The 25,259-nt window shown below is 42.8% G+C and overlaps 2 protein-coding genes across 5 annotated transcripts in view; one reads left to right on the top strand and one right to left on the bottom strand.

Moving 5' to 3' along the window:
* Nucleotides 1-2,881: 2,881 nt before the first annotated feature.
* Nucleotides 2,882-8,897, top strand: GMNN (geminin DNA replication inhibitor). 2 transcript variants are annotated; one of them, XM_030012728.1, is made up of 7 exons: nucleotides 2,882-2,983; nucleotides 3,281-3,344; nucleotides 5,172-5,270; nucleotides 5,654-5,792; nucleotides 6,496-6,578; nucleotides 6,658-6,768; nucleotides 8,397-8,897. In XM_030012728.1, exons 2-7 carry the CDS (start codon nucleotides 3,288-3,290, stop codon nucleotides 8,598-8,600), a joined length of 693 nt encoding a protein of 230 aa, XP_029868588.1. In that variant the 5' UTR covers nucleotides 2,882-2,983; nucleotides 3,281-3,287; the 3' UTR covers nucleotides 8,601-8,897. The 2 variants fall into 2 exon arrangements, with proteins under 2 accessions (XP_029868588.1, XP_029868589.1); XM_030012729.1 differs by having other exon boundaries at nucleotides 5,657-5,792.
* Nucleotides 8,898-14,959: 6,062 nt separating this feature from the next.
* RIPOR2 (RHO family interacting cell polarization regulator 2) overlaps nucleotides 14,960-25,259 on the bottom strand; it is a 69,636-nt gene continuing 59,336 nt past the window's right edge. For all 3 annotated transcript variants that reach the window (XM_030011878.2, XM_041123029.1, XM_041123028.1), the window contains 7 exons: nucleotides 25,109-25,244; nucleotides 24,008-24,169; nucleotides 23,076-23,234; nucleotides 21,832-22,034; nucleotides 20,225-20,308; nucleotides 18,064-18,154; nucleotides 14,960-16,606 (listed from right to left, as the gene is read on the bottom strand). In XM_030011878.2, the coding sequence (XP_029867738.1) occupies nucleotides 16,506-16,606; nucleotides 18,064-18,154; nucleotides 20,225-20,308; nucleotides 21,832-22,034; nucleotides 23,076-23,234; nucleotides 24,008-24,169; nucleotides 25,109-25,244 (936 nt within the window). In that variant the 3' untranslated portion in view covers nucleotides 14,960-16,505. The remainder of the gene's footprint in view (nucleotides 16,607-18,063; nucleotides 18,155-20,224; nucleotides 20,309-21,831; nucleotides 22,035-23,075; nucleotides 23,235-24,007; nucleotides 24,170-25,108; nucleotides 25,245-25,259) is intronic.

A 25,259-nucleotide genomic window follows, 5' to 3' on the forward strand; every position in this document is an offset into this window, starting at 1 on the left:
TATGTACACATTACCTGTATCCCGATCCTTCTGAAAGGAGACTTAATGCTTCATATGTATGTTTGACCAGAGTTCAGCATATCAGCTAGTGTTTTGGAATATGGAAATTTCAAATTTTCTTCTAGAATCAACAAGAATTAAATTAACTTAAGAGCATGAACTTTTTTTTTAGTACTGTAACAGAACCTTAGTGATTTAGATAGACATTTCTGCATGTGTTATTTTCTTGATAGAAGACAAAGCTTACTGAGATTACAGCTTACTGATGACACTATATTATTCAAGATAATAGGAACAGCTGACTGAAAAACTGCAGAAGGACATTATGGAATTGAGTAACTGGCAAATACAGCAGTCGATGAAATTCAATGTAGATAAATGTAAAAACATACATAGGAAAAAAAATCTTAATTTCACATATTGAACAACAGACTTTGAACTGACCATCGTTCAAGAATAAGATCAAATCAAATCATTAAATTTGGAAAAGACCTCTAAGATCATCAAGTCCAACCATCAACCCAGCACCACCATGCCCACTAAACCATGTCCTGAAATGCCACGTCTACACGGTTTTTGAACAGCTCCAGGGATGGTGACTCTACCACTTCCCTGGGCAGCCTGTTCCAATGCCTCACAATCCTTTCAGTAAAGAAATTTTTCCTAATATCCAATCTAAACCTCCCCTGCCACAACTTGATGCCATATCCTTGTCCTATCTCCAGCCACCTGATAGAAGAGACCAGCACCCACCTCACTACAACCTCCTTTCAGGTAGTTGTAGAGAGCGATAAGGTCTCCCCTCAGCCTCCTTTTCTCCAGGCTAAACAACCCCAGTGCCCTCAGCCGCTCCTCGTAAGACTTGTGCTCCAGGGCCTTCACCAACTTGGTTGCCCTTCTCTGGACACGCTCCAGCACCTCAATGTCTGTCTTGGAGTGAGGGGCCCAAAACTGAACACAGGATTCAAGGTGCGGCCTCACCAGTGCCGAGTACAGGGGGACAATCACTTCCCTGCTCCCGCTGGCCACACTATTTCTGATACAGGCCAGGATGCCGTTGGCCTTCTTGGCCACCCGGGCACACTGCTGGCTCATATTCACCCGGCTGTTGACCAGCACCCCCAGGTCCTTTTCTGCTGGGCAGCTTTCCAGCCCCTCTTCCCCAAGGCTGTCGCGCTGCATGGGGTTGTTGTGACCCAAGTGCAGGACCCGACACCGCTGAGCCTTGTTGAACCTCAAGTTGGCCTTGGCCCATCGATCCAGCCTGTCCAGATCCCTCTGTAGAGCCTTCCTACCCTGGAGCAGATCGACCCTCCCTCCCAACTTAGTGTCATCTGCGAACTTACTGAGGGTGCCCTTGACTCAGATCTCAGACTTATGACAGACATTTCCACAAGAATCTCAGCCTGATGTTCAGCAGTGGTTAAAAAGGCAAACAAAACAGCATACAGTTCGCAAAAGAGCAGAAAGATGGAACAGCTTTCATGTAAAGGATGGCTAAGTAGACTTGGGAGAGAGAACTGGAGGGTAATCTGTCTCTTCCTGTGCAAGGACTGGGGCCGTCAAATGAAGCTATCGGAATGGGGTTCAAAATTAAAAAAGAAAAGGAGGAGGTTCTTCAGACAATGGCTATTTGAGCTGTAGAAGTACTTGGCAAAGGATATTGTGGACAATGAAAGTTTAAATGGGTCAATGGGAGACTGAACAAGTTCATGCAAGAGAGATCAGCTTTATTTCCTTATCCTTGTTTAAAGATTTCCTAATTCATCATTTTTTATGTTCTGCCCTTCTTTCATCAGACCATGACATTCCCCTTAAGGCATTCTCATAAGTGCCATACAGTTTATTTCCAAACAGAAAACTGACAGATGGGCACAGTAAATAAATACTTCTCTCTGTAATTATCCTAATTTCTAATAGCTCCATCATGTTGCCTGGAATAAATGCTGATAGCTGCTCTAAGCTAGCTGAGACCTTTATTGCAAGGAATGTGTCCTTAACTCTACAAACATTTACTCACAAGACCACAGAAGATACCATTAGCATAAATAAAAGATAAACATGAAAATATTTGCAGGAACATAATTGTAAAGTGGCCTCTAACAAACTTAACAGCATACCTTATGCATAATTAATGGCGAATTGCAGTCTGTATCATATGTAAAATTGTTGTTGTGTATCAGGTTTTGTGGCTTAAGCATGCTAGTTTTCTTCCCCAGTTTTGCAGATTGCACTGTATTTAGATAGGAGTGATAACAATAAAGTGGATACGTGATTAAATTTGGTTTGGTACAACGTCTTTATAAACTACAACAAATAATGGGATTGAGGAAGCAGCCAGAGACACTTTGTACCTAGTTTCAAGCTCCAGGGAGATTTTGAATGTGGAAGCAGCAGACTTCCCACGCAACGCTGCAATAGCCAAGATGAGCCCCAGGCAATGCTCGGGTGTTTCATTTCCTACAGCTTCCGTTCCGATGACGCCAGGCACGGCGCAGAGTGCACCACACAGGCCTGTACCCCCCCCCCACCCGCCGAGGCAACTGGCAGGGCCGGGATGGGTACTTCATGGCTGAGGTGTCTCATATCCCAGTGCTGTAGTCTTGAGTTTTCCTCTCACCTTCCTCAAGATGAAGAGCTCTCCCTAGGCCACCTACAGAAGCACTTACTCTGCCCTACCTCCTGCGGGTCTCCGACCCCTCAGGCCCCCAAGCCCCCCCACAGACCCTCCGCGGCCCCCTCAGGCCGCCCTCCCCGCCCCGCCCCTCCGGCCCCCGTCCTCCCGCCAGCGGCCCTCGGGGCGTGGCTCCGCCGGCGGGATGGCAGAAGCGCGGCCCTGCGATTGGCTGGGAGAGCGGCCGGCGGATCACGTGACCGCCCCCCCCCCCGCCCTCCGCGCTCCTTATAGCCGCAGGGCGGGCGCGGGTGGAAGGGGGCTGGCTGGGTGCGCGCGCTGGCGGGAGGCGAAGGGCAGCGGCTGGCGGTGAGCGGGGGCGGCTCGCGCATTTGGGCCTTGGCGGGCTCCTGCCTCGCTTCCCCATTGGCCGCGCCGGCGAGCGAGGAGGGGCGCTGCGGGCGCGCGGCTGGCGGGAGGGTGCTTACCTTCCCCCCCCCCCCGCCATCTTGGGTGTGCGCGTGTGGTAGGACCCCCCCCCCACCCCGCCACCACCATTGTCATAAATGTTGATAAACTGAAATGGCAATATTCTGTCAGGAGTGAGCCTGAACTTCAGTTGTAGCCGGCTGTTATTATTTTTTTTACCTTTTTTTTTTTTTGCAGTGATCCTATGAATTCCAAAATGAGGCAGAAACTGAACGCGGAGAAATCATCAGGATCTTTGCAGGTATAGCCTTTAAAGCCTTGGAACTAGAATATGGGAGCCGATAAGGGGTAGAAAATAGAAGATGAAATTTACCAAGAGTATCTCAAACGCAGAATTTGCTATGTTGCGAGGCTTGCACTCAGTTCTCTAGGAACGGGTCCCTCTGACACAAGTTTTACATCCACTGACGGAATACAAAGGGATCTGTTGCAATGTGCTTCCACCTGGCTTATGTCCTGTTGGCTTGAGTAACCTCCTGGCAGGCAGCGTGGCTTGGGAACAATCTGTCCTGCTTGGGCATATGTGCTTATGACTACTTTTTTTTCTTACTGCTCAGCAAGTCTGTTTGACACTGAGCTGCTGTCTTTCCATGTGACACTTTTTTTTTAATGTGCTGGCTACCTGCCTTAGTTTGATTACTGAATCAGTCTGGCTACTAAGGGGTTGTAGAGTAGGTTCTGTAGCCTGCCCTTTATAGGGATGAACTTGCTAAGAGTTAAATCTGTCTTAACTTGAGCATGGTTTAACTGAAGTATTAATGTAGGCAGTTCTGTTTCTACAGTCACCCCCATGAACCATAGTTGCCTTGGAATTGGTGGGAATGTGTAAAGGAGTTAAGTTTTTAGGGGGTGACTGGTAAGAAGTTACTACAGTTTATACCTATTCCAGTCTTGTTACAAGACTTTTGTTAAACCGTTTAATGTAGGCCCTAACCGGAATTGTACAAATGCCATATAAAATAGAGGCTAGAAGCCCTTTATCATGAGGCGTAGAGTGATTGTGATGAAAATTTCTGGTATTAATGAAAATTGCCAATTGATAAGTCTGACTTATATACATGGTAATCTTGTCCTATAGTGGCTCTAGGGTATAAATCCCTCAGTGTGGCTTTTTGCACTTTCAGTGGGTTAACTCGAGTATTAGTCAATAATTTCTTGGCAGAGTATACTTAACTCTAACCTTTAATAGCAGCAAGCAGTGTCTGACACAGAGTGATTCTTGTTCCCACAGCAGTTAGTGTTTGTCCTTTAGTTCAACAGTAGGATAATTGGTGGCAGAAACTACCGTGGGAAGGCGAACTCTGGTCATATGAAGTACAGTGTGAATCGGTAACTTTCTCACGCTGGTGTGGCATTGTATTCTGGCTATTCTTGCTTGGTTGTCTGCCACTGTTTGCTATCCCATGGTGGCAGTGTAACCAACTCAAATCAGAAAGGTTTAATGCAGGAAATGGGTACTTATGCATGACAGGAAAGGTGATAAACATACTGTTTATACAAAACAATAGCCTTCTGGATCGAAGCAAGAAAGCTTTAGATCCATTTTAATGAATAATTGAAGCAACACATCTATTTAAATGAGCACCACTTGAGGGTGTGTTCACAGGTAACAAAAACCAGGCACTGCCTGAAGTGATGTGTGTAATTTTTTTACCATATGACCTTGCAATTGCAGTCACTTTTGTCTCTGTCCACCAAAATCTAATACTGCTGTTGTCAAAAATATAACTTTGAGAGCTTCAGCTAAAGTTTGCGTGCGTCACTGCGCTGTAACTGGCCTTGAAATCTAGTCAGAATATTTCTGCTGTAAGACCTGTTCAGGTTCCTTTATGAAGGGTGTAAGAGTTTTCTAAGAGGGACTGAACATAACTTCATGTGACTAAGATCCATCCCTGCTACAAATAACTAGATCCCATTCTTTACACAAGCCTTAACATAGTCTAAAGTATCATCTTTTGTCTTGAGAAGATGAACCATGGGTTACCTTAATGGAAGCATGACAAATTCCTAAGTTTCAGTTCATATGGAGAAGATTGGCAATCATCTGAAGCCATATTTGTGTTTTCAGAAGTACCTCACAGACACCACATGCAGTGCTGCCCCAAGACGGACTCTTAAAATGATTCAGCCTTCAGCAACAGGTTGCCTGGTTGGCAGACATAATGAGGTATGAATTAAAAGATAACCTGTAGATGTGTAATTATTTCTACTCGTAGTGAAATGCTTTTGAGCTTTTAACTGAAAACTAATATATTTGAAAAAACATAATCTGCTAACAGATGTGTGACAGAACTTAAGCTTACTATTGTTTTAGTAATAAACAATATTAAAAACTAGGAATTTCTGAGTACTTCAGGAAAATGTTTGAGATTTTTCTTTTGTTAAACCTATGGCAATCAAGGAAGATGTCTGCAAACTAGAACTATAACGTGAAGAAAGCGGAGCTTATAAAGACTTATTTGCAGTCATGAGTGAGCAGACTTACAAGTATGTATTTTTAAAAAAGCTGAAATGTTGCTCTGAAGTTAAACCTGCTTGTGTGTTATGCAGAAGAAATCTTCAGTCAAAAGGAAACTCTGGAATAACAAGTTCACCTCAAAGGCTTGTAAAGCTGAGGTGTCTGTGGACAAGGAGCAAGAAAATGGGAATATGAATGATGTCATTCAAGCTGTAGATCTCATGATAAAAGGTATATGGTAATTCCTGAAGTGTTTTCTTGCGCTTAAAATGCTATGCTGGCATTGGAACATAACTTGAAACATGGTTCCTTTGTCAGTTAGATACGGGCTTTGTGGTTTTTTTTTTTTTTAATGCTTAGCAGGAATTAATGATACTTATCCTCTACAGTATAGTAAATACAGTATAGATATCTAATATTTAAGAATGAGTTTATCCTAACCAGTAGCTGAGAACCACTGTGTGCAAGCAGTGTTAAGAAGTCCTGTAGTTTGTTACTTTCCCTTGGCTACGAGCTTTTGAGTGACTAATAATTAAATTGAAATGAAGCCCTGTTTTGGCCTAGTGTGCTGTGTTTGCAGTTTCTCAGAACTATTAAGCCCAATATGGACAGTGACTTGGGAGTAAGACTTTTATCTTCCACAAAGTACACATTAAGACTGACATTTGCAAATGTGACCATCTTGCAAACCCTGCTGCCATGCTTGAGGCAGCTTCTTGACTCTACCTGTATAGCCATTAATACAGTGTAGGAACTCTGTTTTCTGTAAGCTTATGTCTCTAGTTGTAAGTTTAGAACTAATCTCTGGGAAAACTATATATAGGATGAGTTCTTATTATCACAGTTTATAGAACACTTGTATACAAGTTGAATATCTTAAGGTGATCTCAAGAATCCAGTCTTAGCAGAGACTTACTGTAGCTTCTTACTTCAGGAAGTCCTTCATCTCAGTATTGGAAAGAAGTGGCTGAAGAAAGGAGGAAGGCTCTGTATGAAGTGCTTCAAGAAAATGAAAAGGTAGCTAGTGAAAGATAACCAACTTCTTTACCACTGGCCATTGTCTTCCTGGTTTTAACGTTTTGTTATTTGAACTCAGTTGCACAAAGAAATCGAACAGAAAGATGGTGAAATTGCCCGCCTAAAAGAAGAAAATGAAGAGCTAATGTCCCTTGCTGAACATGTGCATTATATGACCAGCATGATTGAGGTACTTAAAGGAATTTTCAGTTAAAGTTGTAGAATGAAAAAGTGAGAAACCAGCAAAGGTATTTTTAATGAATCATGACTTCTGTTTTGTGTGCTTACACAACTCTTAAAATTAAATTACTGTCTGACTTGTTTCCTGTGGGATTGCTCTAATCCAGGGGCATAAAGCCCCCTTCCAGGGGATGAGTTTTTCCACCTTAGAACCCACAGGAATAATGAAAAAGTACTAAGAATGATGTTTTCTGAGGGGGAGATTCAACCTGTTGTCTTGACAGAACAGGCTTTGCAAGTTAGATATTGTGACAAGGGAAGGAAGTGTTTGTTTACACTTTTCTGAGATGACTTAAATTCAAATGCTTAATAGGTTGTGTGAGGCTGCTGGCTAAATGAAGTGTTTGTACTGGCTGTGTCCTTTGAGGAACTAAACTTGAAACAGGGACATGAAGTGGAGCAGTGAGAGGGAGAAAGGAGCACCTATGCTCTTTAAAGTCAAGGTTTAACTGAGGAATTGCCAGTTTCATGGCCCAAAAAGGGCTAATGCACAAAGTCTGTAGGGTTCATAAACTTGTAAATTTCAAAACAGTTTCCTCTGATAATCCCTTGGGGACAGGTAGTTGTGTCACTGATTCCATGACTCTTCTACTGGGAATGGATTGTCTGTAACAGTTTCTGAAGCTGTGATAAATATATAGCCATGGAACCTTGATACTAAAATTATCAGCTAGGTTGTTTTGTAGGGATTGAGCTCTCAACTAGAGTATGAAGCTGTGTGCCTGGTAAATATTTTGATTCTCTGATTAGACTGGGGAGGTGGAAACAAAATGGAGGATTATTGCAAGCAACTTGGTTAATCAAGAAGTAAACTTGATCAAGTTAATTTTCAGTTAGTGCAATTTAGATCAGTCTTGAAAGACTCCACTAATTTGCTACACTTGAATTTTTTTTTTGTGTTCAGGGGTTGCTCTTGCTAGTGATAAGCCCACAGGCAGAAGATAAATGACTTAAGGACTTAAAGAACTAGTGTAGTTGGAAACCTCTCTGCAGTTCCTCAACAGTTGAGTTCACTTATTAGTTGTAAGCTGCTTACTTCTGAGGCTTTAATGAGCCTTAAGTGATATATCAAACAACCAGAAGCCTCAAAAGCAGCCTCTTACAGTCCTGTTTTTCTTCCTTAGATCAGGTTAGGTGAGGAACTTTTAGTTTGATCATCAAGTGCTAGAAACTGCTGGGTCTTCTTGACTTAATGTAGCTTCATTATATCTGACTAAATATTATGAACCTAACCTGTTGTATAGTGATTTTTCTAAAATTAAACCTATATAGTACTACAGTAATATTTAACTTGGGAGCTGTTTCCCATATTTTAGGTTGCCTAAGATAAAACCTGTCCTACTGAAGAACCTAAGGAAGACTTAACAGTCAACAAAGCAGATGTGGTCTGTGAGTTAGAGGTAGCAATTTGAGTTGAACTCAAGTGTCTAAGATTTTTGTGACTGAGGAGTGTTTTAATTATATCAACAACCTCCAAATGAAGATAACTAGTTTGCTTAATTCAATATGCACAATCTTATTTCACTGGCTAATTAAGTAGAAAAAGTATTAAGTTCATTGTCTTCTGTTTCTTTCTAGAGGCTAACTGGGCAAGCACCTGATGATCTTGAGACACTGAAGAGTCTGGCTCTAGAGGAATCCAAACAAGAAAATGAAGAGCTTAACTGTGGAGATGATGCAGACAGCACTTCTGAAGAAGGGCCATCACAAGTATCATGTGGCTTAAGGGAGAGTGTATTGGATCTTGCTTCAAAGGAAGCAAGTCACTTGCAGCTGGAATGACAACCTTTAAATAGGCTTATGTATGTGGCTTTTAATTGCAGACTTCCTCTTGAAAGGATATACTAAAACTTCTCAGGTATAGGAACTTTTGTGGAAGCATTACAGATGTTGGTTTTTAACTGGAATTATGTAGCAGTGGGATTATCTGGATACTGCATAGAAAACTTACTACAGGCTGCTCTTAGTTGCTTGTATAAAATGCAAATACTGTGTATTTCAAACTGTTGTGTAAATATCTTATCAGTTGGTCTGACATGATATATGCAAATTGATAAATAAATCTTTGCCTTACCAAAATAGCCTCTTGTTTTGAGTGGGGAATGGCTAGTTCTAGGTTTAAGTCAATTGTGACTACTGTAGATGGAAGCTTTCAAATTTTGTAGGGAGTGCCTGGGCAGTTTTTAACTCCTTGGGTTTCCAGAATTCTGGAGAACAGAGTGGTTTTGGTGGAGAGGGGAGGCAAAACTTGTGTGCTGTTGGTGATGTTCAGAAAGTCAAGAATGGGTAATGAAAGTCAGGGTTGTGGGTTGTTAGTTTTTTTTTTTTTTAATAATTGACTCTGTCTTTTAAAATAGCTTTTTCCAAGATGTATAGATGAGAGCTTATATAAGTAGAAAGTATTAGACAGTCTATTTTAGAAATACATTTATTGGCTTATAAAGAAAAGGTGGGGTGTTCTTGCTCCCAATTGCAGCTGTACTGAAAATTAGATTGAGAGAAAGCAACCTACACTGCAGAGCTATTCTGAAAGGAAACTCAAGGTCTGTTTTCAAAGTACTGCTCTGGTATTTACCAAGAGATAAGGCACCTTTTTATCAAGACAGTGATATTCTGAAGGGTTTACAGAAATAAAAAGAACTCTTTTTTTTTTTAAGCTTTGAGCACCTTATCTGGTATCCATATGGTGGGGGAAAAATGCTTGCTGTTGAAAGTGACTGAGGTAGAAGGGGAGTGTAAGTTGAATACAGGTTTTCCAGTCCTGAGTCAACTCAGCAGTTGTTCTGTAACAAAGTCTTCCAAGTATAGGCTTTAAAAGATGGTGGCCATTGCAATATCTTGTGAAGAGCTTAAAGCTGAGTGGCTTTCACGAGGGGGAGATAATTGGCGGGATTCTGGTTTATGGATCTATTGGGCTTTGCCAAAACGGGTGCTTCAGGTTGTGTGTGAATACCTCTGTGGAGCCATCAGATTGGCACCTTTAGATTCCTTCCATCTTATTGTCTCCCTGTGGGTGTCACTTAATAGATGTTTCACAACTGAAATCAGTTGTGAATGTCCCAACTGTTGTAGGAAGTAATGTTCCTTCTGGCTTCCATTTCACCTTGAATCTGGTAACCAGAAGGTGAGGCATCACATTTTCCTGGGAACTTCGTAAACAAAAGATTATACCTTCTAATTTGTGCTCTGGAGGGTGCTTAGTCATAATCCTTTCCATCACAGCGCAGAAATGGTGACAAAGGTGTGTCCTTTAATTTGTACTGATGCTATGTTTGAGGAAAAAACAAACAACTGGATGCTGGATAACTGCTCTGTAGAGTAACCTTTGTTTTCTGATCAAAAGAAATAGATAATACTGTCAAGTGACTTAAACCTCCTATCTCAGATTCTGAGCAATTTTCACATCAAAGTAGTTCCTCAACAATAGAAAATAAGGAAACATAAAATTTAACTTGTTATAATAGTCTTTATGCAGTGCAGTTTAGTTTATTCATATTAACAGTCATTATTGAGGTGGCTTTATTTTTAAACATCAGGAATATTTTGCATTTGCAGAGACTGTAGAAGGGAAGAAAGCACTTTTGCATAGTTAGCTGGCCAGGCAGACCAGTCCAACTGAGACAGCAAGTGCAACTTCTTTTCCACCGTTTTACCTCCTGCTCTGTGAACTGCTATAATACAAGGGCTGTTGTTAGAACAAAGAACTGCCAGAAAGCAACAAATCCAGAATTTGCATGCATTATCTGCATCTGGCTCTTCCTTATTTTCATCAAAATGGTAAAGAAGAATGCTTATTTGATTTAAATCTTGTGCTTTTTCTTGATTGATTTTATTTGAATAACAGACAAGACAGTCCCTTAAGTAGCTGGATCTTTACTTCTGTCGAAATGGGTTGTGTACAAAATAAATCGTGCAAGTTCTTCACATAAGCTGATGGATGTATTGCAGCATTTGGCCCACCTGTAATAGAAGAACTTTTTATATCAAAAAGACATGTGCTACTTAGTAATATGTACACTTGCACGTAAAGTCTTCAAACCAAGGCTGCTATGGTTTTATTAACTTTTAATTCATCAGCATAGAGGATAGTTTGCTGTATAAAGTCTTGGAAAAAACATGCTGCAGGAGAAGACCAGGCATGAGAGCTGATTTGTGGCATAGGAATAAAAGCCATATACATGCTCTCTCTGTCATGGATGTATTGGACCTTGATCAAACAATCTCCTTATGCCTACTATATCAGAAATATTAATGTATGAAAGTAATGTCAGAAGTTTTATGATGATGCATTAATTGCTGCTTAAAAGTAATCTAAAAGGATCAAGTTTCATTCATTGTCCTGAAAATTCCTGAGTGTTTTTTAAAACATGCATGCAGTAGAACTATATAGTAAATCTAGGAACTTTGTATGCATGTGTGAAAGGTTTGTCAAATGCGCAGAAATTATATAGAGATTTGTGTAATTAGTTCTCTTACAACAATCTGACCTTTTATTTTTGTTTAAGTATATAGGGAAACTCTCATTTACCACTGACACATAGCTATGTAACAGCTGAATATCACCAAAGACAAATTTCATATCCAGCTAAATTACAGAGAACATTCTGTCTAGCAGAATAAAACTACCAGTTCTGGAAGCTAACTGCAGAATGTGATTTTTTCCAAGAAGTCATAAATGCTTTTGTGTACCAACTTGACCAGCATGCCAACTCCTTTTCATTGCAGAGGCTATGGCCATAATCTCATCTTTCACTGGAGTATCCTAAGGCTGCTCAGAAGTGGGATGCATCTACTGTGTCCTAGCACTTCTCCCATAAAATGTGCGTGTCCTAACAGGACAGAATTTCGGATATGTAAGACTGAAGTGCGGGGAGACAGGCCATTTGCAGGTGTCAGATGTTTCAGGAAGGAACAGCTGTGCAGGGACTAGCAAAGGCAGGCAAACTGTGGGGCAGCTGGATGGTTTGTGTGAGGAAGAGCTTCTAATTGGTTGAGCAAAAATAACAATTTTAGTGTAAACACCCATTGTATTTAAGACAATGTGTGGAGAAGTGAATTAGACCATAATAACTACTTGGCTAGGCAACTGAAACTCACTTGGTGTTTGGCATTGTATCGCTTACATGAGGGCCTACGGCATTGTCGCGTGTTGCAGCTGATGTTGCAGCCTGTGCATAAGCAATGAAGTTGGTCATTGATTTTTGCAAGGAAGCATGATGCATATCCGTTTACTTTTCCTTAAGGGCCATGTGAGGTTGTTTTCAGGACTGCATTTGAGATTTTGGGCAGAAGGTTTGCCAAGACAGTGTGTTTCCAGTGCTCTGTTGTTCTTGAGACTGAACTGCAATGTTACCATCGACATTTTCTTCAGCAGAAAATGTTTGTTGTGTATTGTTAATTTCTCTTTCCATTCTTGTAACTACACAAAGTAGTTCAGCAAATGATAGTGGTGTTCTGAGAAACTTGAATTTGCTGCCGCTTTGTCGATCTGCCAAAAACCGCCTGTAATGAAACGTGGACGGCCTTGTTCAAGGTGAAACCCTTGGGTATGACGATACCTCTGCTGTACCCCCGGGAGCACCGCAGCCATTTGAAGGGAGGTGCTGTGGATCCTATCGTCAGGATAATTCCATTGCAAATCAGCAAAGCAGGGTTCCATACTTGAGATACCCAGTCTGGCAGTCGTATTGACTCCTAATTTTGAATGCTTAAAGTCAGCAATAATCTGTATATATCAGACTGCAGCATAGGGTAAAGCTATAGTAGATACCTTCTCTGAAGGTATACTGGGTAGAGGAGGACTCTTACTGGTAGCAGAGTGAAGGCACTACAGGTTTATAGCTACTGGGCAGAACGCAGAGAGACAATAGCATGGCAGCGGTAGTGAAAACTACCATAGCTCTTGAAAAGCATAAGGTAAGAATAAGCCACCAACAAAACCACCACGCAAACCCCTTTCCCAAGTACGCTTTTCCTGGCAAGCTCCCTATTTCTTCAGTCTGCACTGCTGCCGAGTTATTTTGGTACAGGAACTTTTTCCTAACATACTTTTCTGCTGTGGCCCACACCTTGAAATTTGCTTGAGTCAACAACCTTCTGCAGCCCTAAGAAAGAAGTTTTATAATTACTGCCTGCTGGTTCCTTCTTTGCTAGTCAGTAAGCATCTGTCTTGTTACATTCATCTCTGTGCGTCTGTTTTTTCCTACTACACAAAGGAGAGCTCTTGCATTAACGTGGTAGGAAAGGGCAGCATTGTCAGCTCTGCGAGCATAAAAATGCATAAGTTACGAGACAAATACATAGTTTGTTCCTTTTAATTTGCCTTCTCATTTTGGAAGCTTTAAGGTTTGTTCACTTTTTCAAGGGTTTGTTACCCTGAGGGCAGAAACTCATGGGACTTTGCTTGGTTTTGTTCTTAAATTGAGTGTGGGGTTTTTTTTCATATGTTGTCATGAATCATGTTAGAATGTGATTCGTTGTTTTACTTAGTTTTCTAAAACAGTATAAATGCTTAAAGTGAAATTTAGCCTCTATACGTCTATATGCCAGGTTCAAGCTTGTCAGTCTCAGATGCCACAACAGGTACTAAATTTGGTCTAACTGTTCCCACTAAAATTCCTGTGAATTTCCTCATTGATTTCCTCGATTTTGAGAGCAGGATTTGCTCCTATCTGGTTCGTATGAGCTGGATACGTGGTTTTTAATGGTCATAATGGTGTGGCAGATCAGCTTTAGGTTAATAAACTTCTCAAAGGGTGGATTTAAAACTACAATAAGATGAAAGTAAGCAGATACAAGCTCCATTTGGCATGGTACCTGTACATGTGAGCAGCCCTGTGCTCTCTGCAGCTTTGGCTCTCTGCTCCATAGGCAGTTCTGTGCTCCCCAGGTCTGCGCCCTAAGCCTGAATATTTGCAAGAGGAAAAGGAGCGTCTTCTGTCTGAGACGAGTCTGTCTTCACAAAAGGGAAGATGTAATCAGCAGAAGTTTGGTAACAGTCCTGGAGCCTCTTCAGCATATTTTCTGCTAGTCCTTGTGGAGCCTTTCTTGGTAAGCATCTTGAATGATACGCAAAGCTGGTTTGCTCTGAACTTAAACTAGGAGTAGCTAGAAACGTAAGGCACTAGTGCTTGCTTGAAAGTAAACTTATTTCACTCGTGCCTAAGCAACAGCTCAGAAAGAGGCACCTGCAACCTGATGACATCCTAGCTTTTGCTTTAACAAAGTCATGTTGCACACAGTGATACGCAAACTACAAGCAAGCTTTTGACAGTATGTATTACACGTAGGAGCTTTTGACAGATGTGGGAACAATAAGAATATTCTCATCTGCTTTTTAAATAGCGTATGCCTCTTGCTGATTGATGCTCTGGGACGGGAGCAAGGGCCTGCACACACACATTGAAGCAACCAGAGAAGGAACACTGAGAGGGCACAGTCCTCCCCTTGCTTCCAAAATAGCATTTTAGTTTAAAACTGGCTTTTTAAAAATGTGCTTTGGTTCACCTCACAGAGGTACAACTAAGAGTAGTTGTTTTCACTATAGTTTCATCCTTTGTCTACCTTTCCTACTTTTGTGGTTTGTGTGTTTATTTCAATTACTAAAACAGTTTGCCACTTATCCCCCCTTGGCCAGTGGAAAGATGAAAATGCAGGAGTTGTGCATATTAAAACACAAGTTAGTATTGCACCATTTCTCCCCCTGCACAAGAAGTTGCAGTTCTCTGTCCACCCTCAGGCAGTAGTCCTTGCTACGTGTATTGTTCACTTGCTCTAATTTAGATATTTTTGTAAAATGTTCTTCTAAGTCTTAACAAAGTTTATGTGATATGAAATTATTTCTACGCTGTCAGAAATCTAGCAGATGACTTCATTAATTTAGCTAAACTGTTTTGAGACTATCATGAAGTCGTGTCCTGGTGACCAGGCTTGAAAAGACAAATATTCCCTAGAAGCCTTTTCCCTTAATATGATTAAACAACTCCCTAACAGTTTGCCCAAAATCCAGCTGCAAGTAGGTGGCTTTTACTGAGCCACCTATGGTACTGGGAGCTGACTCGCATGATGTTTGAAGGTTGTATGAGCCTCACAGTGGAGAGGCTGCTGATAGAAAGAGTGACTATACATATGGACTGATGTGCTTAGTAATTAAAAAATAATCTTTATTATAACTTAAATGTGATAGGAAATATGGTGAGTACAAATGCCACAAAACTAAAAGCAAAAAAAAAAAATTAAAAAAAAAAGCAGAAGTCAGTACAAAAGGACACCTTGGAAGAATTCAGCTGATGGGATAGGTATGGTATAAAAACCATAACATGGTTATTTCACCTTCTGCAAAAAGAGTCTATATCCCTCAGTAAACAAGCATTTTTGAACTGTACAAAATGTACTTTTAATTAAAGGAAGAATATATATATTTATAAATATACAGATATGTACATTTTTGTAACATTCACAGTAAAAAACCCAAAACAAAAGGACCCCTGCCTGCCAATGTTTGGCGCACAAGGCTTCCTTTTGATGTGAATTGTTTGCAATCTTTTCTATGTAGTCTATGCAAATTTGGATACTTTAATTGACATCTAAATAGCATTTCATGCATAATGAACACAGTACAGGAACACTCTTCTGTTAAATTCTATTCACCTCCTCTGTTAACTTAAGGCTCGTAATCAACAGTTTGAAGCACTTGCTGTCTTTCATCCTTGCAGTGAGGGGGAGAAGGGAATGCATTCACTTCACCCTCTGTTTATTACTGCCTCCGAGGTCCACTTTAGTTTGTTCTAGTTCTTTATATTGAAATCATTCTATAGAAGCTATGATCCACTAATTAGAGTGTATGAAATCTAATTCTGCCTGCAACTTAGGGGACAAAATGGCTTTGGGGACTTGTGCAATTAGCTGTATTCACTCCTTCTTCTCGAAATAAATAAATGCACTTTACCTTTTCATTTAGTTTTCAGAAGCCTACGTGATTGTTTGATCCCCCTCACAAATCTCTGGATTAATGATGGCTTGTTGCTGCAGGGCAAGAGAAAGGAAATAAAAGACCAGCGGAGGCATTTAGAATGAGTCACCAAAGTGACACCTCCCAGGGTTTACATCATGCTGTTTCTGGAGGCAAAACTTGAAGAAACTTGCTCTGTATTTTATTACTGAGACAAAATTGAGAAAGCCGAGTGATGTTCTCTGCCGCTGGAGCATTGCTGGGGACACTGCATGGCAGCAGATGCTTAGCCCGGGGCTGAAGAGAAAGCTTCTTTGCAGTCCTGCTCAGGTGGCCTCCTACTTGTCCTTGTTAGATACAGTATCGCACGTCTCAAGCTTTCACGACAACTTCAAGGAAGTAAATGTAATACTCAGTAAAATATATGAAGATGCCAAATTCTAAAAACTCACAGAAGTTTGCTGAGGCTGAATAACTGCAATTACATTATTTGTTACGAATCAGTCAAGAAAGTATTGTTCCTCAACATCCAACTGCTCCATCATAAGCTGCAAAGAAGAGCCAATAGGAACCCTGAAGCTGGATTTTAGATTTTGCTTTTCCTTAAGAAGTCTGTAAATTGCTACATTTTGGGACAATCTCGTAGAATTCTTCCAAGTCTTCCTTCTGCTCCCCACACTGAAGCGCAGCTCCATCCTACTTTAATGCCTGTTAAATGTAGGCAGGTTCTTTTCCACCTAAAAAGCTGTGGCAGCTTCAGTTCCACGGCGGCTTCCAACTTTTACAAATTCCCGGGGAAATTTGTCCAGCTGTTCGTATGCCAGTCTCCCATCTTCACCTGAATGCAAAATGTTAAAGCATAATAATGTATTATATCATTGCCCTACAACATTTAAAATACTGGATTCTCTGCTGTTAGAAAGTACTGATCAGCCAGTAACTTCTTCCCCTTCTTAAAATTTATCTTGTTGAAGGCAACTTCAGAAATTACTTGGAAAAATTAAGCATGGTCTGAATATTCAAATTATTTTTTTTATTTTCTCATGTAATTTGCTGGTTCTACCTAGAGCAAAACAGAAGCAGACATGGCTTGTATGATTAGCTGACAGTATCTGTACACTTGTCTTACTAAATGACCTATGGTGCTTGTCAAGGTCTCAGCTGCAGCTGGGATGTACTTGAGACAGATGATGTTTATCCACTTCTACTTTGGACAATATAAAGTTTACTCACTTCTCACTCCTGGTGCTTTAAATAAGTGAGTCTAGCCACATCTTTACTTATATACCGCTGAAAAAGAGAAAGCAGTGTATTTGCTAAATTTAACTATTTGTGTGTCTCAAACCTTTTCCACTTAGGTACTGTCATCTATATGTACCTGCAGATAGCATTGAGCCTAGTGTGTTGAATTGACCATTAGGAACCAAATTTGTCGCTGTATGTCATCGAGAAGAATGCCAGTACAATCTCCCAGAGTTTACAAAAGTGTCCCCGGGCTAGTTGTTCTATAACCTGAGCAATAACACGTCCAGCAGCAGAGTGAATTCCTGCTGAACCGGTGAATGAAGAAGTGTATGTTTGAAGAGTTTGCATAACTAAAATCACAGATGGACACACGCCCATGGAGCAGAAATTCATGCCTAGCCTAAAGGCCAGAAAAATGCAATTTTTCTGTGCGACTGAAGTACTGGTGCCCTGAAACAGTGCAGCCACACTTGCAGTCACACACTGCTACAGAGCTAGATTACAGGTTAATGAACAGGGTATCTGTTGTCTCAAGGACAAATGAGGGTCAATGCAAGGTGCGTGAGGTACTGTGTGAAGGAGGACTTGCAGGCTAGGGTCTGTCCAAATAAGCATATAGAGATAATTTAGATTAAACAAACACTTGGCAGTGCTAATGGCACTTGAGAGTGTGATAATGGCACTCCAGGAGTGATAGGAGGGGATCCCCAAGAGGAGGGTGTATGAGACCCAGCAGGCAGTGTGCCGGTCCCGACGCCTTAAATGCTGCTTGGTTTTCAAATTCATTATGAATTATTTCTGTTCGTCAACTTCTCCTTTGCTATTTTTCCTTTTCTACTTCCCCCTCCAGACTCACACAATTCAATTTCTCTCTTGGCTCATTTTCATGATTTTCAAACCGAATGATTTTTAAGAATATATATTTTCTAACCTGTTTGAGTCTCTAGGTAAAGTTTTCTGTCAATTTAGAGTCTCACGTTTGTATAACTCGGGTGTCTTACATGCTGCTCTGTTAGAAAATGAACTACTGGTCTAAAACAGGCAACTCACCAAGGGAGAGCAGGGTTTCGGACGCCACTTTTCTGATCTCTTCGTTGTCAGACTGGCAGAGTGTGACCAGCATTTTAATACTCTCAGTAGCCTGGGAAGTGCGAAAAGAACCGCATTAGCACTGCGTAGTACGCTGTGGTTTTATTTCACAACCTTGCGTGGAAATAGTCACTATCCTCTATGTTGCCCTTCCTACTCCAAGGGAAGGGCCTTAGTGGAGACATGAGGAACGGGGTTTCCCGGAGAGGGAGCATCTAGGAGAAGGCATATTTTCTGCTGTCGGTGTGGACTCTTTCTAAATTTCCTACCCTATGCGCTCCATGCATAAATCTGGCTGACCAGCTATGCGTGCCCCTTCTGACTGTAGGCTGGGTGATGGGCCATGGGACAAGGCTGTGAAAGTGCCAAGGCACAGGTACGGCAGGGAGACGAACGGGAGACAGGCGTCAAGGGAATGAGTTTCACACTGAGCACGTCAAACCTGGTAGGTCTGAGAAGGCTGTTCTCGCCAGCCTAACTGTCTCTACAGGGGCACGTCGGCTGGCCAGCCCAGCCACTTCACCGCAGGCTCCTCACCGACACCTGCAGTCACCAACATTTCCACATTTTTGCCTCGCCTCTGCTATTTTGGGAAGAAAGCAAGGAATCATCCTGTTCTCTGCTACAAAAATGTCAAGCCTTTGGGGACAGCAGCTGTCATAGTGCCTCTGGCAGGCTATTTAATACGACAAGAAGAGCGGCGAGTGAAAGGAAGGGCAGGTACAGCCCCGGTGCGACACATGGAAGAGGCGCTGAGCCACAGAGTCAGTATTTGTACAAACCCTGTTCATCTGAGGGGCACAGGTCTGGTCTACGATGCTCTGCATGAAGGCTTAGCTACCAGAGCCATTAAATCTCACCACCCCATCTTCAACGTGGTCGCCTGTGCTTGACTCGGGGCAAGTCTGTGCTGGGTGCATGCTGGTGACTACAGCTCGAATGCTTATGAGTGATGGGGCCACAGCCACACAGAGCTTGCTGCGACCTGTGAAACCTCTCATGAGATTCACAGTGGGACCTTGTGCAGCCAACGTGGTTTGATGTGGATGAGACTGCCATTGGATTAGCTCATCCACGGTCACCTATCCATTGTGGCATTCCCATCTCTGAAATAATATCTTCCAGAAAGGCTTTAGCTTTTTATTTGAAGATTCCAAATGAGGACACTTCCCCTCAGTAGGTTTTTTTTCCCCAGCTATTGCCATTCTCACTATTCAAGATGCATCGGAGCCACACTGCTCAAGTTAAATGTGTCTAGCTCCAGTTCCCACCACTGTCTGGCTTTTCCTGAGATCAAAAACCCCACTGTGCCCTGCATGCAGCAGAGGTGTAATGCCCCTCTCCATTGCCTCTCAGGGATGCCTGCTAGCATCTCGTTTAAGGGAAAACAGTTTTTTCATATTTAAACTATTGCATTATGTATTGGATGGTATCGGTTCTGGCTGGGATGAAGTTACATTTTAGAGCTGTCTTCTCCAGGGCACAGTTTTGAGGGAGAAATAGTCAGCCCGCGGCGGGTCTGTCTCACAGAACACATTTTTTTGCCCCAACTTTCTGCATCAGTCGGGCTTGGGTGGCTGCTGTTTCCCATGGCCCTATACAGCCAAAACAAAAGTGCATTTTTCCTTCCCGTCATGAGAGGGAGTGCAAAAATGGTACCAGATGCTAGCTGAAGCTGTAGTGCCCAGATGTACCAGTTATTTGTCATAAAATGAGCTGTGGCCTGTCTCTCCCTTTCTCTTCTACTGCTGCAACCTATACGCATTACAGCCAATTTTATCCTGAGAAAGGATGTCTTTTCGCCCTCTCAGTCAGTACTCTTGGATGAATTTGTTTTCCTCTGTGATGTGGAAGTAAGCCCCCTAAAGTCAATATGAGAGGGAGGAAAAGATGACATGCCAAAGATAAACTTTGTCATCGTCACAGAGCCCAGCTGTTTTTGCAGTGAAGCTTCTAAACCGTTCCCAAACAGCACGGTATCTGTAAAAGGATGCAGTGCAGCAAGGCAAAACAAAAACACTATTGCCGCTGCTATTGCAGTTTCTATTTTGTTGTTTGTACCCATCAGATGTCCTTTCTTTAGAGCAAAGCCAAGTACCACAGTGAATTCCTTGTCTCTTACCTTGAGGTATCTTAGAGCCAAGCAAGCTGCTTTCTGCAGCTGGAGGTTGGGCTGGGTTAGTGCTTCACAGTAATAAATCAAGGCCTGAAAACAGATAAAGAAGAGTAGCGATGAAAATGTCTGTGCCTGCGTGGAGCAGAAGGCTGGAGCGTGGAGGCATTGCTACCCTACTACAGGGAGAGGGATTGCAGCCCACCTCCCGGACAGTGAGCCCGTGGGATGGAGAGGCACAGTCCCTGCTACAGGTAACGTGGTGGGATAATTCCCTACAGCAGATCCAGGCCAGGCCACGAGTTACAGCTTAGTAGTCTCAGGCCAGCTTTTGGTGAGGAAAAGTTCACGTTAAAGTGAGAAGCCCAATCTGGCACCCTTGAGGGCCTTTCAGCATAAATCGCCAAAGAGCGAGCTTTAAACGGGCCTTGCAGTCTAAATAGCTCAAGAGCTGACCCTTGAGATGGTCTCTCTAATGTAGGGATAGTAATGAACAGACTGGGATGGACCCTAGGGGCACTGCAAATTACTATTGCAAAGATAGCAAGAGCTGCTAGACCAGTTTACTGCTTGGCCCTAGAAATGAGTAGCTACTGCTGAGCAAACAAAACCAGTGTGAGCCGCAAACCTCAGCGGCAGTCGGCTGCGCCATGAGCTCATCTGCAGCATAAGGCTGCGTAATGTCCTCGCACAAGGCACCTTGTGGTCCTTCCTGCAGGCAGTGAACCAGGTATGGGCTACACACGCCTGTTCCAGGAGAAGGTTGTATTTTCCCTGAGATGCTGCCTCCATGAAGCTGGGGATGGAGAAGGATGGTATGAGATACTAAGAGGCTGCAAAAATGGAAGATGAAGTGGGAGGGCAAGCAAAGAGGGGGCTGGATCGACAGAGAAGAGCAGCAAAGAGTGAGCTCCTTTTTCTCCTCCCTCTGCCTTCCTTCCACCACTCCTCCTCTTCCAACTGCCTTTTCTTTCACTCTGTCCTGACAGGGAACAAGAAGAACAGTAGAGAAAGGTCTGCCATGAAAGGGTAGAAGCCAACCCCTAATTTCTTCTTATTCCTCTTCTCCCTTCTCTTTCATTTCTGTGTTTAATCTGGCCCTGCTTGTTGCCTTTGGTATCTGTGATAGACTCAAATCTTAGATCTCACAGCTGAGCTGTGTTTGCCCAAGGCAGTCCATCCCCTCCAGAAATGGTGGGAGGTGCCACAGATGCCAGTCTCCTTTGGGAAAAAAAACAAAAATCGCAGCCCTACGTCTTTGCGTGTTGGTGATGCTGGGGACTGTTGCCTTGAAGCCTTGGACTGAAGCCAAGTCTGAGGCAGGCCAGCAGAAATGCTGAAGTGTGGAAGATAGCTGGAGAGCACAGCACTCAGTAAGGATTTGCAGAGTTTTGGTTAGTACCTGTTTAGTGTAATGACAGGTAGAAGCAGACTGGCATAACAACAGAAACAGAGCTGCATATCTGCAGAAAAATTAGACAGGAAATCCCTCTGGATCAGTTTAAATCAAGCCTGGAGCAATTATTTTATGCACATAGACATTTGAGACACACAGGCAGAAAAAATGTCATGATGATACGGGTCTCTTATGCGATAGGTGATTTTCTGCCACTTACCTTCTCCCTGAAGTGCCTGTTTTCTGCGGTAGCTGTCAGAAGTGATGCCACGGTCTCACTGACTTCATTTTTATTTTCATTGAGAAGTAAAGCCAAAGCTCTCAAAACCTCTTGCTGTGGTGGAAGGTTATTGGAGTTTATTTTGGCCACGTTTTGCTGCAGTTTTCCATCTTTCACTGACTGCAGCACCTGAACCACAGAGGCTACAAGTGCAAGAGAAAGATCCTTGTTACTTATTTTACCCTCTCAATATTTCAGATTGCTCCTTTCCCCACTAGCAATCCTCAATTCATACTGTACACACAAAGGACATGAAAAAAAAATCCCCATCTGTGCAATTGTAGCACTGCAGTGTGTCTGCATGGGGAATTGTCTGGGCTTTAAGCTGGGCCAGTTTCTCAGACGTTCTTCCAAAGGAGGAGATGAGTAGATGGGCTAAGTGGGACACTGCAGCACTTACACCTACCCAGAGCTAAGGGCCTACCTGTCAAATCTTCACTTTCTGCTGGAAGATGTAAATCCTCCCCGTACCAAGTGAAACCCAATATCCCTGTCAGTGCATTGACTTCCAGAGCATCTTTATGAGAGGTTTTCCTAGGCAGACTGATGTCCGCTACCAAGAGCCAGGGCTAATGTGTTTCAGAGGTGGACTGAAATGCTTTTTGCCTTCCAGGTTTTTGAGCAAAAGCTCCCCAGTATGTCCAAATAAAAACGAAAACTGGGCAAGGATCCTCAGACTCCCTCTCAAATAGAGAAGAAAATTTGGCTTGCCAGGGATTGCAGTCTAGCACGCTCTGTGGAGCGTCTGCTTCCCCCTTTAGCTCTCGGTGGCAGAGCCTGCCAAACACTGACGTGCTGTGATCTCTTGGCTCCTGAGAATTGCTCAGCACTTCAGAAGGTCTCTCCATAAAGGATGGTGAAAGACCGGAGCATCATCCAAGCTGCGGGTAGAGAAAACTTCCCAGACCTTGGGCCCGGCCTGCCACCATCAGCCACTTCCTAAAAACTAACTCTTTTTTCCCATTCGAATATGGAAATAGAAATGACTGAGGGTGTATCTGCATCAGCTCCTTTCCCTTGGTATGTACAACTGTTCAGGTGCATTCAGACTTAGTATCCAAGGCACTTCTTTGTCTCCTTTCCCCCTTTCTTTTGTAAAATCAGCCTCAGGGCTGAATGTTGTGTGCTGAGCTCAGAGGTACACAGATGTACTCCCGTTAGCCACTAGAATTTATATACCCTACCTTCTTTTGCGAGCTGCAGCAAATAGCTTCCAAGGTCATTAACACTGTGGCTGGCAAAATAGTTGTAATACTGAAAGACGGTAATGATCTCGGAGGACATGCTGGAGTAGAGGACAGGCTCCGTCCGGTCCAAAATCTGAGACACCAGGATCCTGAAGACTGCAGGCAGCCGTGGACAAAAGGACACGTTAGCGAGAGCAAAAGCTGTGGGCAAATGCCGCAGTCCACTTCCAAGCCAGAAAGAAAGAACCATACCTGCAAAGCCAGATACTTCCCAACGTTTCCAGCCTCAACCATGGTTAGGTTAGAAGCTAGACAGACCTTCTCCCTGTCTAGCTCTCATCACCAGAGGGTATCTTTGTAAGGATGAACCCCTGCCAGTTTACAGATGGCTAGTGCAGCTTCCTATCCGATCAATACAGCATCCTTTCTACCCAAACGATATCCTGAAGCAAGTCACCCTACATCCCCGTTCTAGCCCAGGGAGAGCTAGTCGATGTGGTACATCTCACTCCAAGTAGGAACCTATATTCAGATAGTCTCACTTGGATGCATATTAATTCCAACCCAGTGAACTGTTATGGGGTGTGGACATTATGCAGACACATAAAATTAAGTGAGAGGATTCCTACTCCACTGAATCACTTACAAACCTGTATTTGGGAATAGACTTACTTTCCTATTAGCTCATAAACCTTAAAACAGTATTTTCTCTTCTGCTGACCTCACCTTTTTTTCCTATTCTCATCTGATTATTTTGGGCCAAAACTGTTTCAAGAGTTGTAGCGTTAGTTTTCAAATGAGATCGTGGAGCCGTGGCCAAACAGACCTCCAAGGGGTTGGAACACAAAGCAATGAAGGTTGAGTAAAGCCCAGCACACAGCTGTTCTCCATTTTGATGACCAACACAATTTTTCTGCAGCAGTTGGTACCTGTTTCTGCAAGTCCTGGACACTCCTCATTCACAGTGGTGGCAAAATTGATATCCAACTGCTTCATCATCTTGTCTGCAGATGTGTGATACACTCCTGAAGGGCCAGTACACTTCATCCAGAAAGCCAGCAGTGACAGCTTCTTGTGGAACTCTGGAATTGCTGGCGGGGAAGACAAAATGAACGATGAAACAAAGCCGTGCTGGAAGCATCGACTTCCAGAAGAAAAAAGATGGTAAGAGTGGAGGAAATCTCACCCCAGCCCACTGATGGACAATTACTGTTTGGTGGGTCACCCCATGCCAGTACCTTCACAGAGCGTGATCATGTGCTCACCCCAAGTTTGTTACTTTTTTTTTCCAATTCCCATGGTAGCCTGTGAGAAAATTTGCTCCTGATCCAGTTCTGGGCACTGCTGTCTCATCCTTTTAAATACCATGAAATAGTAGGGGAATACTGCAAATGGTCTGCACAAGACTGGTCCCTGTCCTAGCACTGCTCTGTGGCCTTGGGTAAGTCACTCAATTTTGCCTGTTTTCTGATAAACAAAGTAAATACACCATGTTGTATTTACCTATCCTGCCAGAGTGCTCACAAGGGTGAGTAACTACCTGTTTGTCAAAGTCTTCCAACGTCTTAAAATAGATGCAACAACAAGAAAAATAACTAAATAATTCTCCATAGAGATGACTAAAAATAAAACGGATTAAATGTTCCAGGGGTTGTATTATGCCTCTGATAGTATAAGGCAGATCCTGCCTTTCCTCAGGAAAGAGAGGTGGAGGAAGAATTTGGCTCTTCAGAGGTGGCAGCATCCCCACCCCACCGCAGCAACGACCTCCATGCATCTTCTGCACATGAAGCAGGATAAGGATAAGTCCTTTCTCTTCTCACCTGCTTATTTCTGGATACCAGCGCTGAAGACAGAATAAGGCCCCTGACCAGTTCTGGTGACTGCTACATCTGCTGGTAACTGTGAGTTGACCTTACTACGGTGGCCTCTCCTGCAGTGATGGTGAGCTCTGCACAGCGATTATTTCAGCAGGCACGCATGCCCAAACAAACCCTTTTCAGAAGGAAACCCCCTAACCTGTCTCTTACCATCAGTAAGGGAAGTGATGTTTCCCACATTCTCAGTGCTGATCTCTGCGATATTCTCCATCACGAGGATCTGCCTGGACAGCTTATCCAGGAGGTCTCTTGCCACAAATGGTGTTTTACTGGAGAACACAATTTGCTGGTGAAGACAAAT

This window comes from Aquila chrysaetos, chromosome 4 (assembly GCF_900496995.4).
Source record: "Aquila chrysaetos chrysaetos chromosome 4, bAquChr1.4, whole genome shotgun sequence".
NCBI classification, from domain to species: domain Eukaryota; kingdom Metazoa; phylum Chordata; class Aves; order Accipitriformes; family Accipitridae; genus Aquila; species Aquila chrysaetos.

Coding starts and splice junctions, on each gene's coding strand:
- GMNN (XM_030012728.1), top strand. CDS start 3,288: ATGAATTCCAAAATGAGGCAGAAACTGAACGCGGAGAAATCATCAGGA. Junction 3,345..5,171: donor AATCATCAGGATCTTTGCAG/GTATAGCCTTTA, acceptor TTGTGTTTTCAG/AAGTACCTCACAGACACCAC. Junction 6,769..8,396: donor ATATGACCAGCATGATTGAG/GTACTTAAAGGA, acceptor GTTTCTTTCTAG/AGGCTAACTGGGCAAGCACC.